This window comes from Balaenoptera ricei, chromosome 18 (genome assembly GCF_028023285.1).
Source record: "Balaenoptera ricei isolate mBalRic1 chromosome 18, mBalRic1.hap2, whole genome shotgun sequence".
NCBI classification, from domain to species: Eukaryota; Metazoa; Chordata; class Mammalia; order Artiodactyla; family Balaenopteridae; genus Balaenoptera; species Balaenoptera ricei.
Genome location: NC_082656.1, coordinates 4,145,078 through 4,166,298, shown reverse-complemented (window position 1 = coordinate 4,166,298; position 21,221 = coordinate 4,145,078). Strand labels below are relative to the sequence as shown.

Genomic DNA, 21,221 nt, shown 5'->3' with positions numbered 1-21,221 from the left:
TCTTATAGACTGAACTTCTTGTTTTCTAAAAATTCACGTAATTTGAGGATTTAAAGAGAAAGAACACCATCTTTGCTCTCTAAATACATTTTAAATTTATGTTTATCGTGTTAATTTTTCTTTGTTTAGTTAAATTTAAAATGTATTTCTTCTTTGCATAGGTGAAATACTTATTCTCTGATAAAACAGGGACCCTCACGTGCAATATTATGACATTTAAGAAGTGTACCATTGCTGGTATAATTTATGGGTAAGTGTTTTTATTGCCATACTCTATTGGAAGTTCTCATTGTTTTTCTTAACAAAATTAAGTAGCCTTTATTGACTCCAAAACCTATCTGAACCTATAATACTATAGCTATATCTGAATGAGATAATGAGATTGCAACTTAATGTATTTTATATGAAAACTTGCAGTTTTTTAAAAAATATGGTTTATGTCTGCTTTTATACATGATTAGAATTCCTAAAGAGTTTTATATTTATAGTCTGTAACCATCGTATTTCCTCTCTCATTTTCCCTTAGAAATCAGTCAGACAGAAGTGCTGCTGGTGAAGAAAACTTAAGGTAACTAGATATGGTCTTTTCTCCTTTGCCCCTATTCCTTTCCCTTGTGGTGGACTTTTTATCAGTGCCAGCGCACTGGCGTGTAATAACACAGCCCCCTTGTCCACACCCCCAGTGGCAGTTCCCAGGAAGCTCCCCTAGATCTTTACCATGGGATATTCAAAGAACCCAGAATCTAGTCTTCAATTTACTGCTTTCGTGGCAATTTACTCTGCCTCAAACTCTGTATAACTGTACAGTTTTCAACACAAGTTTAAGCATTTTCTAATGCCATTTTGCAGCTCAAGACCTGGGAGGATGTATAATTTGACAGAACCCTAAATATTTACTAGCTGGAAGTGTGACTTAGTGAAAACAGAAGATGGGACTGTGTTTGATTTAGATCTGCTTGATTATTGACTGGTATCACCAGGAACTTTTAGTTAAAACAAATCTTATCTATCCTTCCTCAGTCAGTCACCTTGTCCCATCCCAGAGTCCTATGAATTCAGTGACCCAACATTATTGCAGAACTTTGAGAATGACCATGTAAGTCTGCTATTTTCCCTTTAAGTCAACAGGGTAATGCTATATAACTTTAACACATGCATATGGTCTTCTAAAAGGAAGAGAGAGAGAGTACCTTGAAAAGTTTTGGTGTTAATATAGTAAGCAAGGGATTTTACACCAAAATTATGAACTGAGGCCTGAACTTGAGTGTGAGTGAATTCAGACATTATACAAGAATTTTCTACTGTGTAGCAATCTATGAAATCCTCTCTCTATCTGCTTTTAAACTCTTTGGTTCTATTGTATGCTACCAATATCTGCACTTACCTATTTTAAGATGTTGATCTACATGATTTGAACTCTTGATCTTCTTAAAAATAAAAGTGATCTTTCAAAATGCAAACCTGTACATGTTCTTCCTTTGCTTAAGACCCTCCCGAGGACTGGACCACACTTAAGATAAAATCCAAACTCACTACTGTGGTCCTCTCTCTCTCCTACCTCATTCTGTATCATTGAGCCCGAGGCTCAAGATGCTGGGGTCACGCTTGTCTTGAAGCTCCGCTAACAATGAATCTTTGTCCTGACTTTGGGGCCTGGGAAGGTGCTACAACCTTTGTCTGGTGTGTGCCACCACACAGGTACACTAACACCCGCAACTAACCTTTCTATTTAGGGCTTAATTTAAACATTTAAATATATATTTTTTTCCTGATCACCTACCTAAAATAGGCCCCTGTCTTCTCTATCACAGCCCTTACTTGTTTCCTCCAGCTTTGAGAGAGCCTGTCTCCCCAAGGAGAACAGAAGCTCCCAAAGCGCAGATTCCCCCTGTTTTCTCTGCGGTCTCCCAGCCCCCTGCACTGTCCCTGACTCAGTACCCACTCCACTCCGTTTTGAATGCACGGTATGGTTTTTAGCTGGTGCCTGACAGTATGGACCTGAAGTGAAACCTCAGTTGGTACTAACTGCAGATTGCATGCGACTCTCACGTGATGCGGGGTGGAGGGGCGTTTGCGTTGGAAGACGCTCACTAGCTCTGTCCCTTTCTTACAGCCCACGAAAGACTATATAAAGGAATTTCTTACCCTGTTGTGCGCGTGCCACACTGCGGTTCCAGAGAGAGACGGAAATGATATAAGCTACCAGGCCTCCTCCCCAGGTAGGTGCTGTGTGCACGTAGAGACCTGGCAGGTGATGGGCCCACAGAAGAGCTGATGCCATTGCTGGCCCCCTGATCACACCTGCCTTTCTCCTTGCCTGAAACTCTCACCGGTTAGGGGCCATCATGTACAGTGCAGCTCTGAGCCGCTCTGGGGCTCCCACTCTCCACACACCCCGAAAATGCCTCGGAAGGCTGGCAGCGGATGGCTCTTGGAGCAGGGCTCAGTGGCAGGTTATAATCAGTAACACGGCAGGGGTCAGGGTAAGGCCCTGCAGCGGCTGATGGAGGTGCTGCTAATAGCATGGAGAACAAACAAGACCGCAGTGAGCGGGGAGAACGTATTTTCCTTCCAGGCTGGCGAGTTAGTCCCACTGACAGAGGCCCTGTTTAACCACATTTCCTCTTCCGTGAGCACTCTGCCACCTAGAAGCACAGATAAGTGCATTTGGGTAAAAAACCCAAGTATAAGAGAATGACATGATAGTTTAGTGCTGGAGGAATCTGTATTGAATTAAATTTAGCGTTAATACATTTGCTCGATCTCCATTAATACAGACCTTTTACTGACAGATGAAGCAGCTTTAGTGAAAGGAGCAAGTAAACTTGGCTTTGTTTTCACTACAAGAACATCGTACTCTGTCATCGTAGAAGCTGTGAGTAGTACTTGATACATTGTACTTTCTAGCAGTTACACGCACCTGCTCGCCCAGAGAGACACGTGTGTACAGCGGTGCGGAGTAGGAGCTCGGAATCCAGTGCCCAGGATTCCCACCTGGCCTCACCCTCTGCAGCCTTTATTCTGGGGCGTGCTCCTTAACTTCTCTGGGTTTGCCCCAGTTTTCTCATCACGTAAGCAGTAGGGTCCTTGCGAACATTAAATGAGTTAATATGTGTAAAGTAATTGACATTAATGCTTGGTGCAGAGCAGGTGCTCAGTAAAATTGAGCTATTCCCAACCTTAAGTGTCCATCGACAGACGAATGGATAAAGAAGATGTGGCACATATATACAATGGAATATTACTCAGCCATAAAAAGAAACGAAATTGAGTCATTTGTAGTGAGGTGGATGGACCTAGAGTCTGTCATACGGAGTGAAGTAAGTCAGAAAGAGAAAAACAAATACCATATGCTAACACATATATATGGAATCTAAAAAAATAAAAAAAGGTTCTGAAGAACCTAGGAGTAGGACAGGAATAAAGACGCAGACGTAGAGAATGGACTTGACGACACGGGGAGGGGGAAAGGTAAGCTGGGACGAAGTGAGAGAGTGTCATGGACATATATACACTACCAAACGTAAAATAGATAGCTAGTGGGAAGCAACCGCATAGCACAGGGAGATCAGCTCGGTGTTTTGTGACCCCCTAGAGGGATGGGATAGGGAGAGGTGGGAGGGAGACGCAAGAGGGAGGAGATATGGGGATATATGTATATGTATAGCTGATTCACTTTGTTATAAAGCAGAAACTAACACACCATTGTAAAGCAATTATACTCCAATAAAGATGTTAAAAAAAAAAAATTGCTAACATAAAAAAAAAAATTGAGCTATTCTAAAGAGTTAGAATTGTCAGACATTTAAGAAGTAAACTAATTTTTTCTATGAAGAATCAAAATGTTTCTATTTTTTGGTGAGTTCTGTTTTTATCAATACGTTGATTTATTCATTTTGTTACATATACCCTTGTTCTATCTTGATGACCACAAGCCTTTGATATTATGGGAAAAAAATTGAAGCAATGTAAGCATGGTGGCCAATGCACTGTTTTTTTTCCTAGTAATAATGCAATGGTGAGAGATGCTTACTAGACATTGAGTCCTTTCTAGAATGGACTGATTAATTCATCTTTATGTCACATAGATATATATATAAATATCATACATCACATTTCGACTTCTGCAGTGTTGAAGCTGAGAGCTGGTAGACGCAGAGATAAATTGATCATGGTTACAGGAATTCAAGAGGCTGTAGCTGGAAAAATTTAGAAAAGAATGCATGTTTCATTGATATATTTTTTAGCATGCCACCTCTCTTCATGTTTACCTCTTCAAATTATCTAAGCATTAAGGATTTTATTTGATCCGTGCAATTTTATTAAAAGATTTATTTGTTCACATTTCTCTCTGCTGATTTTCTCCCTTACTCCATGTAACCTTACAACATAGTGTTTATACAATTTTTCTAATCGTGCGGATTTTAGGTGGAAGAGAGACGTGTTTCAGTCTTAAATTGTCACTATCAGAAGCACTTTTGCCAATATTGCCCAGGTTGCAAACAATATTCTTACCAGAGGAGGGCACCATTATCTCATCAGACTTGCAGGAAGATTTATATTTTGAAAAAGAGACGTATTTGGAGGGTAAAACTTGTTTGTGATTGGGAGAGTGAGTTATTTTGTGAGATGAATACTTCTATCCTCAGGTAAGAATATGTTGTCTTATCTTCCTGTAGATGGGAGAAGAATTCACATTTGAAATTCTTAATGTCCTGGAATTTTCTAGGTAAGCTGCCTTTTCATTCTATTTGTGTATTTCCCAGGGCTCTTTCTGTGGCTATTCAACTGAGATTTGGCAATGTAAATCAAAACCTTAATACAGAATCCTGAAATTCTAGTTAGCTTTTACCTACCCTTTTGTCTCAGCTCGGTTTTCACTTCTCCAGTAAAAATTCCCTTTTGTAGCTGGTGCAGGTGCTTGACCTCTCCTTTCTAGCACTTGTCATAATCAGAGCTGCGATTTTAAATCTGGGTTACAACTTAACAACTGTGTCGCTAACTAGACTGTAAGTTCCAGGAGGGCAGGAGTCACCTCCTGCAGGGGCTGGTATCCAGCAAATACTCAGTAAATATTTGGTGAATAAATTTTTGCCTTAAAAAGCAAAATTCAACTGAGTAGATTTTAAAGATCTTACTGGCTTTATTCAATGATTCATGAGTTGGGCAGCATCCCATCAAGCAGACTGAAAAGAGCTCTGAGGAGTTGTACAAAGTGGAAGACTTTTATAGGCAGATGGGGCGGGACAAAGAGGCTACTAGCAAAAAGTAGATTGTTTGGGACAAGGTCATCTTCCTTTGGGGAACCCCTGGGGTCTGTCACTCAGGTTACCTCACTAGTGCTGACCAGGTGATTCCACACTGACTGGTTAAGATTAGATTCCTGGGAGACTCTGAAATTGCAGTTAGGTCAGGTATTGAGTCTCGGTTTGGGGATGTGGGCTGAGCACACATGACTCCATTTTGGGCCTATTGTCTCTTTTTTAACAAATGGATATTGAACATTATTTTCACAAATAAACCAAAAACTGTTTCTTTAAAAATAGTGAATTAATTAATTTTTTCCCAAACAATGTGCATTCTTCTTTCCTCTTACACCCCAGCATCTGTGGCTTGATTCCCCAAAGCATGTGGTCAGGATACTGGTGATGATTTTATTTCCATTGGATTTTCCTCCAGACTCATGAAGTCATATCTCTTGGACCATTTCACTATTTCTAATGTGAAATTTGAAAAATTAGAAAAGGAAATTAATAAGTAAATCATTCGTTCTTCCTAAAGCCAGATGATTTGTTTTTAAATTGTATTTTTAAAGCCTTGTTTCCCAATGACATTGAAAAAAAAAAAAAAAGCTTTAAACCTCAGAAAAGTTGTTGTTACCCCCTCTCTAGGAGAGATTTTTTATTTATTTTTTGGCCGTGCCAGGTGGCATGAGGGATCTTAGTTCCCCAACCAGGGATTGAACCCATGCCCACTGCAGTGGAAGCACGGAGTCCTAACCACTGGGCAGCCAAGGAAGTCCTAGGAAAGATTTTTCTAAGAACTTTGTTACAAGAAAATACATCTCAGTATTCATTCTAGCTTTCTCCTTTCTTAACATTTGACTTCTGCTACCAGGAGAGCAGTCATTTCCTGTCATTAACACATGCTCGCCTAATTAGGTACCACTTAAATGATTCATTTACTTTTAATAGTGTTCTAACAGCTTTCTAAGTATTTAGAACAATTGCTAATCCTTTATCCCTGTTGGAAAGTCCCTTTTAGCTGAAGCGTTCCACTGTAAGATTGGTCACCGGGACCATCCTTGGAGGGTGGGAGCTCTGGCTTAGACTGTTGGCAGTGAGGTGGGGACAGATGAAAGCTGTGTTTTCCGTAGGCATGGCCATGGGGCTCCCTGGGGGGTGGGAAACATCTTTTCTTGCTGGCACTCTCTGCTTGGTGACCTGGCAGAGTTGCCGTCTCAGTGGCTCATTTTGCTCCTTGGTGGCTATATTGACGGGGGGCCAGTGGACCAGAGAAGGAAGAAGGGGAAAAGGGAGATGACAAGCATGGGTGCATGTGGAGAGGAGGGTGAGAGGGTGAAAAAAGCTTGGGGGACAGAGGAGGGAAAAGGATCACTTGTGGTCGTAGCCGTGGTTCTGTTACTTACTAGCTCATGACCTTCCTGGTCACCTAACCTCTCTGTGCCACAGTTTCTTGATCTGTAAAATGGGGCTAGCAGTGGTGTCCGCCTCACAGGATTGTTGTGAAGATTAAATCACAATGCCTGGCACATAGTCAAAACTGATAGAGCACTTGGTATGAGTGTTTATTATTACTATTATTTTAATTGGAGCACTCTTCTCTGAGGCTTGTTTGGATTTCACTAGGGTTTTCTTCTCCCTGAAGGAGATCTTCCTTCTCTCCTTCGGCCATCATGTCTATGAACCTCTTACTTTTCCTCCAAGCTTGAACATCCTTTTCTCGATCAGTCTTATTCCTGAAGAAAAATAAAATTCTTTTTGTTGGAAGAACTTGAAAACGTGGAGGAACTAATGACTGAAAGCCCAGCTGGTCTGCTGGACACACACAGAGCGGTCCTCTGAGGCCAGTGGTGGTCACTGCACTTGAAAGACCGGCAGCTGGGGCTCTATTTAAATGACCTTCCCAACGTCGCTAAGCAAATAAGTGGCAGAATCAGGGTTCAAATCCAGGTCTGTCTGGTTCCAAAGTCCTTGGTATTGTCAACCAATCTGTGCCTCCAGAGGTGAAAGAAAAGTTAAAGAATGTAAAAAAAGCAAACAAAACGTATTTTCGTCTTCATGGGGAGAACTGCAGTCTATGCAGCTACAAATATTTTTCTAGAATACTGTTCTAGGACTAGGGTGGACCACTTGTTTGTGGGGTCCCCTGCTTTAGTAAACAGACAAGGTAATTCCCAGTCGTTATGAGGGCGATAAAGAATATTGAAGAGTATGATCTGATGGAGACAGCGGTGCCGCTGGTGGTGGAGGTTTATCTCTGAGGGGCCTGGGTGCCTTTGTGGGGAGGTGGGACTTGGGCTGATAATTGAAAGATGACAGGAGAGTTAAGTGTGGGCGAATGAGATGGTGAGGAGGAATTTAGCATCTCTGTGCAGCAAAATGGGGGCAGGGAGGTCTAGTTGATAAAGATGGTGTGAGGACTGAATAATACACAGACCCAGGGCTGCTTTCCCCTTTCCTCATCAAATTTTAATGATTATATTATATATATTACATGTATATAAAATTTATGTATTATATTATAAGTAATATATGTACATATAAAACATAAGAAAGGTATATTACATTATATATATGTCATGTACTATGTTATAATGGTACATATTAATATAAAATATCATAATATATATGTAATTATATTAATATAATATATCATAATATAATCTATTACATATATTTGTGTCAGTAAACTTCCATGGAAGAAAAGAATAGTAAGAGAAGAAGGTGGAGACTTATAATTAGAATCTCAGTTAAAGGAAGCAGGTAAAGAAAAAAGAGGCTGGCAAGAAACATGCTGGCCTTTTCAGCAATGGGCAGCTGAGGACTCTCTTAGAATTCTTTTGACTTTTAATTTTTGTGTGGGTATTAGTGTCATGTACTGAGGAAAATAGAAACTAATAATACACTCAATATTGTTTTAGTACTGGAAAGAGGATATCTGTAATTGTGCGAACTCCTACAGGACAGCTCCGGCTCTACTGCAAAGCGGCTGTAAGTACTGGGACTTGGTTTTTGGGGGGTTTTTTTTTGAACAGTTTTATTGAGGTTTAATTTCTACACCATGAAAACACTCATTTTAAGTGTACAAGTCGATGATTTTTAGCAAATTTACAGGGCTGTGCAACGATCATCAGAATCCAGTTTTACATCTCCATCACCCCAACAAGATGTCTCATGCCCTTTTGCAGTAACTCCCGAGTCCTGCTTCCAGCTCCCGACAACCACGAATCTACTTTTTGTTTCTATAGATTTGTCTTTTTTGGACATTTCATATAAATGCAATGGGATTCATTATTCATGGAACTCCTTCTCTCTATGTTCCAACAACTTACAGGAAGCCTTTTACAACTTCACAATGTTTTATTTTATTTTATTTTATTTTATTTTATTTTATTTTATTTTATTTTATTTTATTTTAAGCAAAGAATGGTTTATTGCAGGGCCAAGCAAGGAGAAAAGTGGCTCGAGCTCAAAACAAACCCCAAACTCCCACAATATTTTAAAACGTTGTTACTTTGTATGCGCTGTTATCAGTGGCTGTTGACCGCATTACCCAAGATTGAAAAGTCCATCTCAGGGCAACCGAGAAGGACCTCCCTGCCAGCTGAGCCCATTGAAATTTGTGGTGGCTCACACCATAATTTTACTAAACTTTTATGTCAGTGAAAACCTGCTGTCACTCAGTTGTTTTGTTTTTTTTTTTTTAAAGATTTTTATTGATTGATTGATTGATTGCTATGTTGGGTCTTCGTTTCTGTGCTAGGGCCCTCTGTAGTTGCGCAAGCGGGGGCCACTCTTCATCGCGGTGCGCGGGCCTCCCACTATTGTGGCCTCTCTTGTGGAGCACAGGCTCCAGACGCGCAGGCTCAGCAGTTGCGGCTCACGGGCCTAGTTGCTCCGCGGCATGTGGGATCTTCCCAGACCAGGGCGCGAACCCGTGTCCCCCGCATTAGCAGGCAGACTCTCAACCACTGCACCACCAGGGAAGCCCACTCAGTTGTTTTTTTGAGAACCAGTGATTAGATGGTTGATGCTAAGGGTTTGTAGCAGGAATTTTGATCCCAGTTCCAAGCCCAAAGTGCTTGGATTTGGTGTCTCAGGAATTCGCTTTACCTCTTTGAATCTCTTTTTATAAAGCACTTATGTATTTGTTCACTACCATATGTACCTTAAAAAACCCAGCTTTATTGAGGTAAAATTGACATAAAATAAATGGCACATATTTAAAATGTACATTTTGTTAAGTTTTGACACTGATCTGCTTTCTGTCACTATAGATTCATTTCAATTACTAAAGTTTTATACAAAGTCATACAGTATATATTACTTTTTGTCTGCCTTCTTTCACTCATAATTTTAAAATTCATTCATGTTTTAGCTTGTACCAACAGTTCATTTCTTTGTATTGCCGAGTAGATTCCATTGAATGGATATACGAGCCTTTGTTCATCTGTTCATCTGTTGCTGGACATTTTGTTTGCAGTTTGGGCGACTACAAATAATGCTCCTATGAACATTTGTTTGCAACTCTTTGTATGGACGTATGATCTTATCTTTATTTGGTAAATATCTAGGAGTAAAGTTACTGGATCACGTGGTAGGCGTATTTCAACTTCTTAAGAAACCACCAAATTGTAGTTACATTCCTACCAGCAGTTGTCACCAACACTTGGCCTGGTTAGTCTATTGAATTTTGCCATTCTAATAGGTGTGTACCTCATTGTGAATGTAATTTACATTTCCATGCTGACCGATGATAGCAGACAGCTTTTCATGTGTTTATTTGCCATCTGTGATGGGGGTTCCCAAGACCACCCCTATGCTTTTAGCAAATCTCTAAAAGGATTCATGGGACTCAGCATATAGTTGTACTCATGGCTAAGATTTATTACAGCAATGTAATAAGGATATACAGCCAGATCACAAAAGGAAAGACACGAGCAGTGTCTGGAGGAATCCCATGGGGGTCAGTCACACAGGGAAAGTTTGTATCAGTTTAGAGAACTGTTTACCAGCCAAATTCCTAGAGGCCAGCCAAGGGCCAATTTTGTAAGTAGGTCTCTCTAAGGAGAGCAGTCTCTGATCTGCCATGTCAACTCTTTTCTACACACCATCCACTTATTTTCCTTGTTAAAATGTGTTTAAATAGTTAACCTTTTTTTTTAAGTAACGTTTTTTCTTACTGAGTTTTGAGAGTTCTTACTTATTTTGGAAACAAGTCCTTTATCAGATATATTACATGCAAATATTATAACCCAGTCTGTGGCTTATCTTTTCATTTCCTTAATTATGTCTTTTGAAGATCAGAAGTTAGTAACTTTGATCTAGGTCAATTTACCAATTTGTTCCTTCAGATTTCTTTTGATTAGTATTAGTATGGTATAGCTTTTTCTTTCCTTTTAACCCATTTGTGTCTTTAAAGTGTGTTTCTTCTAGGGATCATGTAGTTGGTTCTAGTGTTAAATAACAAGAAAAATAATGTATATATACTCATGTGAATACGATTTTCAGTGCTCTTCAGACCCATATTAACATTTGGTATAATGATTTTTATCTGAAGGGGTTCCTTTACCATATCTTATACAGTAGATCTGGTGGTGATAAATTTTTTCAGCCTAAGGTGGAAAAAAATCTTCATTTCATCTTCATTTTTTTCTAATCTTCATCTTGAAATCAATTTTTGCTGAGTATAGAATTCTAGGCCATTTTTTCTTTCGGTGCTGTAAAGACTTTGCTTCACTGGCTTCTCACTTGCATTGTTCCAATGAAAAATCTGCTGTGTTCCTTGTCTTTTTCCCTCTGTATGTAGCATATTTTTTTCTGGAATTGTGCCTTCACTGGGGCTGCTTGAGCTCCTTCACATCTATTAGCTATAACAATAAAATTATAGAACAGTATTTATAATTTAGACTGTCATGCTTAGATGTTAATCACAGTGTGTGTATTTGTGTGTGTGTGTGTTTTCTATAGGATTCAGTGACTTATGAGAGACTTTCAGAAGATTCTCTCTTTGCGGAGGAGACTTTAGCCCATCTGGAATGTTTTGCCAAAGAAGGTAAGTGAAAATTGTTTAGAATTGAGTTCCCTTTCGTAATGCTGTTCTCAGCTGTTGAAATTGTAGCCTCAATGCATGTCGCTGCTGCTCAGGCCCACAGGTGGGCAAGGGGGAGCTTGTTGGTATGTGAGACCTTGTATGCCTTCTGTTTGCTTAAAAATAAATGGTTCCCCAAACAAACCCTGTCAAGGCATTACTATTATTTTCCCTTCCTCCCACTTCCAACGGTATTTTGTGCTTACGCACAGAGTCAAATGTATGTTTTTACTATGTGGCTCTTCCTTTATTCCTAAGGCAGTGTCTTCAATCTATTATCTGTTTCTATTTGCTAAGCATTACCTTTTATCAAGCTGTAGTAGGAACTATGCCTATAGTTGGAGAAAAAGGGAGGTTTTTCCGGTTTGTGTTGTGTATTTTGAAGTTAATTATTTTGTGCATGTAACTCAGAATCCTGACATAGTTGATATTTTCCTGCCATTCTCTTATCCTTCTGATTTTGACTTATCGTCCATCTCTTAAGGAAATAAAATTCCTTGAGTGAGTTTTGAATAAGAACAACATCTACTGAAAGGTTTATAGAAGATTTGCAAAGCAAGGTGTAATATCAAATAAGGGTAAAGCTAATAATACCTTGAAAGCTGTAGCCCACTTTCTCCTTTTAGTTTATAAGCTGCTGCTTCCTACAGACACGTGTGTCTTGTCTGAAAGTATGGATATTTTGCAAGTTTGCATTTTGGGCCTTTTACTGCTATCTGAAAATATACCTGTGCTGTAAGCAGGTGACAGTAGGTAGAAGCGTGTGGGAACTATATTGCAATTGAGAATAACAACTTCTCAAAACAGAATAACGACTTCTATAGCTCTTCTGCAGAGAATTAGTTTCTAGGGAATCCTTAAGTATTTGAATGTTTTACAGGAGTTAGCCTAAAATATTACAGTCTGGTTTAAGGAAAAAATGTTTTTCAAACAAGTCCTTGCAAAATGGGATTTAAATTCATTTTCTGTTATTTTGGTGATTTTCTGGCTTACTGAATCGGAAACTGAAGCCTCATTTGTTCTTTCCCTCATTCAACAAATAGTGATTGAGCATCTATTCAGTGCCATGCACTGTTCTCAGCTTCCAGGACAGAAGTGAATTTCAGCTGAGGCTTCAGGGATTTAATGGGTCCTGGGCCAACTTTTGTTTCTTGGCTTGATTTCTCTCGCCATTTGGTCCCATGAACTCTGCATTTCATTCCTGCAGGAGCTTGGCCAGAACAGATTTAGGCTGAGGGGTTTTCTTAACATCACTGGGTCCATCTTTTTTTCAAAGTCGACTATTGGAAGATTAGGAACCTAACCCAGCTTCATACCCAGTGCATGAACATGCTGCAGTAGCCCTCACGGGCGATTACTCAGCGTCTGTTGACAAAGCACAGGAAAGGGGCTGATTGTGTAACCTGCCTGTTCCTTATGGGATACGGGTGGGTCTGTTACACCCACACACTGAGAAGACATCTGGACAATAGAAAATTGGCCTCTTGAAGGACTGTACACGTATTAGTGTGGCAATTCTGTTTTCAATCAAACTGTCATAATTTATATTTTAGTTTTAAGTTTTAATCTGGAAGTCGTATGTGGGGAAAGAGGAAGTCATAGGATGAAGAAAAGAGTAAGTTTACCTTTCCCAGGGAATGTGAGGTGGGCAGCAAGGTCAGGGAGTGCAGTGTCCTTAAACTGACCAATTCCTTCATCAGCTGAATGCTCGTCTCCAACAGGTACACAGTGCCTGGCTGTGGGTGCTCTGGAAATATTAACTGTACTCAGTTAATATTGGGGGTTGAAGATTTCAAGCTTGTCTGCTGTCCAAGGAAAGTAGGTGACCTTGTATAACTGTCAGGGCTCTTTATTCTCTTTCTTAAAACTTCAGAGGCAGAAATAACAGGCAGAAGAACTATCCCAGGCTGGCTTTTCCTGTCTGGTCTTGGAGGTTGTCTGGCCTGAGTGAGTGCCACCCTATATTCTAAAGGTTACCTGAGTACCCAGAGCCGCTAATGAGCAGCAATGCAGTGCTTGGAAGGTCTGAGTGGAAATCTTATCATTCTTAGATACTTTAACAGAGCAGAATCATGTTATTTAACAAAACACTGATTTTTTTTTTTTCTCTCAACGGCTATAAGCTTTAAAAGTTCAGGAGTCAAAAATACTCAATATCCCTGTTTAGTGTGGATGAGAGGAGATTTAGCCCAAGTCATGTATGCAAACGATCAGACTCTGTGATACTAAAATCACATTGATAGTTGTCAGACGTGTTCATTTGTGTCTTACCACCGTCCCTTCTCTTGCCCCCGCTGGATGTTTTCCAGTGCATCCAGGAGTGATGAGCTCCTGGGGGCTGAGTCAGGCAGGACAAACTTCCGGGGGGCTGGAGACTAGGCCTCCCTATTCATCGCAACTCCACTGGGGAGACTTGTCCTGGGAACTAGATACCCTGTTGAAGGGTACCTCCTAAAAAAGGACACACTGGGGGCAAGTGGTAGATGACAGGGTCAAGTGTTCATAGGTTTTGATCAGAAGGAACTGGGTTTTTTAGAGATATATCTTTCAAGCTATAAGAGCCAAACAGTTATGATTCTTAACTTAAATTTTGCATTTTAAAAAATCTATATCATCAACTCTAGTTTTCTAGGCTTGGAACACCCATATGCCATCTAAAAAAGCTAATAGTCTTGTCCTTCAGTTGTCATTTTTCTAATTTTGTATTAACCATTCGAGGATCTATCTAACCATCTGCTTCATGACTTGTGTTAATTTCCACAATTCTAGGTGATGTTATGTTAGTTATAGTTATATGGCTACTTTCTGCAGACTTATAGATAAACGTTGGAGTCTGACACCAAAGAGTGTAGGATTGACTGGCTCTGTGAAATTGGCTCTTATCAGTTCCATGCACACCATTATGGTCCTACTTGTTTTCTTCAGTAGGAGGGAGGTGTTTTCTGACCCTCCTCTTAGCTCTTCAGGTCAGTAGCACTTCTTTGCTTTTGAACATTTTTCCTTTTGGGGTTAATAAGATTTTAAATGTCTTTCTCGATGAGCAAGGGCAAGAAAGATGCCGTCTGCATTTGTATCAGTAGTCAAGTACAGCATAACTTAGAGTGTAATTGCTAAAGTAATTAAGTACCATGTTACCAGGATTGCTGTATTGGTAAAATATGAATTGATAGATTGACTGATTGAATTAGACTTGTTTCTGAGGCTCTGTGGCTTCATAGTTCCTTTGAAGCATTCCTTTCTTTAAAAAAGTGTGATAGCTTTATTGAGATATAATTCACGTACCATAGAGTTCACTCATTTGAAGTGTACAGTTGTATAGTTAGTATACTCAGAGCTTTACAGCCATCACCATGATGAACGCAGAATATTTTCGATATTGCCCTAAAAACCCATATCCGTTAGTCTTCACTCTCTGCCATCCTCCCACCCCTACCCCATTCTTTAACCCCAGCCCATGCAACCACTAATTTACTTTCGTGCTCTCTGTACTTTCTTCTTCTGGATATTCCATATAAATGGAATCATATAATATGTGGTCTTTAGTGACATGCTTCTTTGATTTAGCTTACTGCTTTCAGGATTCACCCATGTTGTTGTAGCATGCATACATAGTTCACTCCTTTTCAATGCCAGATAATACTCCATTGTGTGGATATACAATTAGTTTGTTCATTACTCTGTTGATGGTCGTTTGGGTTGTTCCACTGGCTATTATGAACAATGCTGTGATAAGCGTTCATGTGCAAGCTTTCACTTGAACACATTCATTTTTGGGGGGTATATATCTATGAGTAGAATTTCTGGGTCACATGGTAACTCTGTTTTTAACCTATTGAGACAATAGTTATATTTTCCAAAGTAGCTGCACCATTCTACATCTCCACAGCCGGTGTACGAGGGTTCCAATTTCTCCACCTCCTCACCAGTGCTTGTTACCATCTGTAATTGATTATAGCCATCCTAGTGGGTATGAAGTGGATCTCATTGTGATTTTAATGTGCATTTCTTTAATGATTAATGATGTGGAACATCTTTTCATGTGTTTTTTGGTTATTTGTATATCTTCTTTGGAGAAATGTCTATTCAAATCCTTTGGCCATTCAAAAAATTAATACCTTTTTTTTTTACAATATTTTATTTATTTTATTTTTTAACCATTAAAAAATTGAAGTGCAGTTAATTTACAATGTTGTGTTAGTTTCAGGTGTACAGCAAAGTGATTCAGCTATATATATATATATATATATATATATATATATGTATGTGTGTGTGTTTATATATATATATACACTTTTTAAATTGTTTTCCATTATAGGTTATTACAAGATATTGAATATAGTTCCCTCTGTCCCTCTGCTATACAGTAAGTCCCTGTTGTTTATCTATTTTCTTATTATAGTGCATGTATGTTAATCCCAAACTCCTCTAAAAAATACATTTATTTTTTTAGAATAGTTTTAGGTTTACAGAAAAAATGAGCAGAAAGTACAGATAATTCACATATAACCTTCCTCTCCCCCTTACACAGTTTCCCTTATTATAAACATTTTGTATTTGTGGTACATTTGTTACAGTTGATGAAGCAATATTGATATGTTGTTATTAACTAATCTCCATAGTTTATATTAGGGTTTGATCTTACTGTACAGTTCTGTGGGTTTTGACAAATACATGTGACTATCCACTATTGCAGTATCATATAGAGTAGTTCCACTGCCCTAAAATCTCCTATGCTTCACCTACTCTGCTGTTGTTGGATGAGTATTCTTTAAAAGTCAATTAGATGCAGTGGATTGATGGTTCTATTCTGTTCAACTATATCTTTACTTATTTTCTATCTGCTGGATCTATCAATTATTGATAAGGAGGTGTTGGAGTCTCCAACTATAATAGTATATTCATCCATTTCTCCTTGCAGTTCTATGAGTTTTTGCCTCATATATTTTGATGCTCTGTTGTTAGGTGCATACACATTAAATATTGTTGTTTTCCTAGATAATGGACTCTTTATCATTATGTAATGCCCCTCTCTATCACTGATAATTTCCTTGCTCTGAAGTCTCCTCTGAAATTAATATAGCTACTGCAGCTTTCTTTTATTAGCATTAGCATGGTATATCTTTCTCCATTCCCTTTATTTTAATCTATCTGTGTCTTCATATTCAATGTGAGTTTCTTACGGGCAACGTAAAGTTAAGTCTGTGTCATTTTTTGTTCTATCAGACAGCCTCTTTTAATTGGTGTATTTAGATCATACATGTTTATCATGATTATTAGTTTAATATCTGCTGTATTTGTAACTATTTTTTATTTGTTCCTTTTTTTCTTTTTCTTTCTTTCCTTTCCACTTTTTTCTGCCTTTGGTTCTAATTGAGCATTTTGTATGATCTGCTTTCTCTCTCTCTCTTCTTCTTTTTTTTTTTTTTAGCATATCAATCATACTTCTTTTAAAAACGTTTTTAGTCCACTTTCAAATAACTCTACACCACTTCTCTCTAGAGGCAGGGAGATACTTCACAATAAGAACAAAAACTGTAAACCATCTGGTGATGAGACATTTATGGAGAAAATTATGAAATTTTTCTTAATGACAAGTAAGGACCTATATACATGGAAGGGTGTATACAATATGTGGAAAAACCAGGGTAATTAACATGGCAGTTCTCCTCAGTGTAATCTATGAACTCAGTGCACTGCAGGAATGCATAAAAGTACCAACAGAATTTTCACAGAACTTGACAAGTTTGTTCTAAAATTCATTCAGAAGTAGTAGGAGGAGGCTAAGAATTATTGTGATATTTTTTGAATGAGAATAATAAAGGAGGCTTACCTCTCTAGACATCAAGATTTACCCTAAGCTTATAATAATTAAAATAATATATATTTGTTGACCATTTATAATCTGCTAGATATTATTCTAATCACTTTCCAAATATTAACTCTCACAATAATTCTATCAGTAGTCTTATTTTCCCCACTTCTCCAGTAATAGATGAGAAAACTGAGCAACAGAAATTTAAGTAGTTTGCTTATGATCACACATCTAGTAACTTGTAGAGTTAGGGAATGAATTCAAAAGCCTAGCTCTTAACAATCATGCTACACTGCCTCATGTTGTAGTGAAATAGGGACAAACAAATAGACGAGTGGAAGAGACTAGAAAAAAAGTGTGTGTGTGTGTGTACGTATATGGGACTTCACGTAATAAATTGTTAGACTGTATATCTTTTGTCAGAATTTGCTCTATTTATTCCATTTAAAAATATTTTTATCTTTAATTAGTAAAAACAAATACCTCTTTCAAAAAACGTCTAGAGGTTCCTGCTACTTGGAGCCACAGCCATTGAAGATCGCCTTCAAACACGTGTTCCAGAAACGATAACAAATGTACTGAAAGCAAACATAAGAATATGGGTCTTGACAGGAGATAAAGAAGAAACTGCAATTAACATAGGTAATAGACACAAAGAATGTTTTTTTAAAAAATCTGGTTGTACATGTATCTTAAATATGCCCTAGAATTAAGAATGTATGGTTGAGTTTCCTTCAAGTAGTTGCTTTATATGTCTTCAGGAAAATGTAGTGCAATGAAATCTTGCCATTATATGGCAGAGAATTTGAACAAACTAAGCAAAGCAAACTCTTATCTTTCCTTCACATTCTTGAAACATGGAATGCAGAATGCCCACGTGAGTAATATGTAATTTCTTGTTCTTTTCCTTTGATGCTTGAAGTTATCTTATGGCATTCCCCCCCATGATGTATATACCTATGCTTGAATTATATATGTCTGTTCATAAACATTTTGATCATTAGTGAGAATATTCAGTTAGTGTTTTTTTTTCCAGGCTCTGATGTCACTTCCTTGCCTTTATAGTTGTTGTTTTTTTTTTTTTTTAAATTTCACTGTTTGATTGTATGTTAGGATTGAGGTGTGCAGAAAAGGAGTTGAAAAATCAACTTTTAGCTGTGAATGTGTAAATTTTGGTAAGAAGGAATTGACATTACTATTTTTTCCATGATCATCATGGTAGCCAGCTCTGGGTAGATAAACACATATTATAAAATCACTCTGTATTCATCAGACACCCTTTAAATGATATCTCCACTAATTTGTCTATTCTACATTCATTCACTTAATAAATATTGAATACTTGCTACATGCCAGGGAATTCTAGGATCTGGGAATGAAATATTGAGTAATAAAGTCTCTGTCCTCATGCAACTTACATCCAAGTAGACACGACAAAATTAACAAGCAAATCACTGTCTGTTGTAATATTATTGCAGCAAGTGCTAAGACTAAAAACAGCAGGGCATAGCCATGGGTAGAGGGGTAATTAGACAGAAAACGTGTTAAGGAGGTGACATTTGAGGCAGAGACCCAGATGGAAAGAAGGAGCTAGCATTGGGAAGGTTCCAGGCAAAAGTATGGTGAACACAATGGCCCCGGTGTCCTATTTGAGGAACAATAGCAAGGCCAGCGTGAGTGGAACACGGGGAGCAAAGCAGGGAAAGAGGAGATGAGAGCTTGTCAGGCCACAGTAAGAAATGTGTAGAGTTGTGAGCAGGGGAGTGATATGATCTAATTTGTGTTTTAAAAATACCTGCTGGCTGTTGTGTGGAAACTAGACTAAATGGAAACCAGGAAATTACTTAGGAAGCGTTTTTAGGAGTCTAGACAAAAGATGACAGTGACTTGTACTAGGATGTGATGGGGAATGTGGGGGAGGGACTCCAACTGACCCTTGAATGTCATGACTTGAACTGCATGGGTCCACTTGTACTTGGATTTTCTTCAGTAGTACATACTGCAGTTCTGCAGGATGCAGAACCACAGATACGGAGGGCCAACTGTAAAGTTATACGTGGATTTTTGACTGTGTGAGGGTTAGTGCCCTTATCCCAGCGTTTTTCAAAGGCCAACTGTAAATTTGGGATACATTTGGTGGGTTGATCCGTCAGCCCTCATTGATGTGGGTGCAGTGGGTGCAGATGACTCTTTCAAAGAGTTTTGCCGTGAAGGGAGCTGAGATCTAGGGTGGTAGCGGAAGAGAACATATAGTTGATGAAGGGTTGGTTATTTCTGAAGGAGCTACTTTACCTCTCTGAACATCAGTTATCTTGTCTGTAAAATGGGATGATAATAGTTTTTACTTCATAGGGTTCTTGTGACGATGCCTTGAGGTAACCCCCGTGAGGAGTTTAGCTTGGTGCAAAGCACTTAGCGAGTCCTGCAGGAATGTTAGATGTTAACGTGATTAATAAAGACTCGCAAAAGGGGTCCAACCACGATGCTGCCACTCATTTATCCATCTGACAAACATTTGGAAACATACCATGCGTATGCTCTCCTTTTTCCAGCTCTTCCACATTTCTGCTTTAATGTGACTTGCTATGTTTCTTGAGAACCACGAACTCAATGACCACAGTAACTTAGTGCTTGTCTTGTGAAGAGGCTCAGCTGACCCAGCACCATAAAAAAGGACAGTTGCTTTCTCTCCACCTTTCTAAATTACACCTTTGTCAGGCCCACTCCCGGACACTGTTAGTTTTACCTGAGCCTTCACCTGTCTCTTCAGCTTAGTACTGAAACACAATCTAGATGAGACCCAGCAGTTATTGTTAAGAGCAGAATTTTTGTCCCTATCGAATGAGACTTACTTCTGTTACCAGAAGTCTACAATTCACTTGAAGCACCCTTTGCTCAGAATAAATGGATTGGGTTAGCTAATTGCTACATTGAATTGCACCCATTTCAAACAAGTGTTTAGTAACTGTGGTGGATTTGAAAAAAGAAAGGAAACAAACTCTCGATTTCTTAGAGTAGGGCTTGAAAACACTGGGAAGAACTGGCAGGGCTAGAATGAAGGGCAGTACACACACGTAGTGGGAATAGGGCAATGCATACACCTGTAGGGGAAAGGGCAAAACACACACATGGTGGGCATAGGGCAATCATACGTGTGTAGAGGAAAGGGCAACACACGCATGTCGTAGGGGGGAGTCCACAAGGGGGCGCTGGCCCGCAGGAGGGACAGCCAGTGCGTCCGTGCCTTTTGCAAATGAGTATCCACCGTTGGCACAGGTTTTTAGTTTTTAAAAGATAATTGTGTTGTGATATAAAATATCCTGATTTATGACTTAATGTATAAAATGTTGTAAGGGCAAAGCAAGACATGTCTGATGGCTTAGTGCAGCTTGCCATCCCCCAACCCTTTCTGAGTTCTGGGTCCTAGCTTGGACTTCACTGTCTTCCCTTAGAGGCTGCTCAGGAAGAGGAGACCAGCTGAAAGACAGAGTCAGTGAACTTTGCCTGGTATAAACTGAAGACTGTGCTGGCATATTTGTTTTCTTAGAGGCTTTCTGAGCTCTTGCTTTTTTCCCCAGAAAAGCAATAGCCTTTGGTTAGAGAGCTTTCATGGGTTTGAATGGCTGAGGAATGATTCAAAGAGGAAAAAGATTGAGAGCTGGTTCTGTGAGCTGATATCTTTGAAGAGAAATGCATAGCAGAGTGGTTGAAAAGACAGGCTTCAGAGTTATAAAGACCAGGGTTTGAACCTGAATCTTCTGCCTCTACATTTATCAGTCGGAGCCTTTTCTAACCCCCAGTTTTCTCATTAATAAAATGGAGATAGTCATGATACCTCTGGTTGTTGTGATGATTACGTGAGATGGTGTCTGTGAAGTTCTTTCTAAGATGGTGTATTGGGCAGAGTGAGGGCTTTGTAGATGTTAGCTGCTGCCTTTATGAATATTGTGACAGTTTAGATTACCACCATCTCTCAAGGAGGTAAAGTTGGCTAACATCATGCAGTTAAAAGACTACGCATAGTCTTGACACAGGTTCCAAACAAAATTTGGCTAAGGATTTGGCAGGAGGTTTA

General features: G+C 39.0%; 1 protein-coding gene across 1 annotated transcript in view; it reads left to right on the top strand.

The window, feature by feature from the left end:
- Positions 1 to 21,221, top strand: part of LOC132352711 (phospholipid-transporting ATPase IB-like) — a 71,710-nt gene that overhangs the window by 9,401 nt on the left and 41,088 nt on the right. Inside the window, 10 exon segments of the mRNA XM_059903399.1 lie at positions 162 to 250; positions 527 to 568; positions 1,021 to 1,096; positions 2,114 to 2,219; positions 2,793 to 2,875; positions 4,680 to 4,729; positions 8,165 to 8,234; positions 11,214 to 11,298; positions 15,650 to 15,697; positions 17,617 to 17,651. Of these exon segments, the coding sequence (XP_059759382.1) occupies positions 162 to 250; positions 527 to 568; positions 1,021 to 1,096; positions 2,114 to 2,219; positions 2,793 to 2,875; positions 4,680 to 4,729; positions 8,165 to 8,234; positions 11,214 to 11,298; positions 15,650 to 15,697; positions 17,617 to 17,651 (684 nt within the window).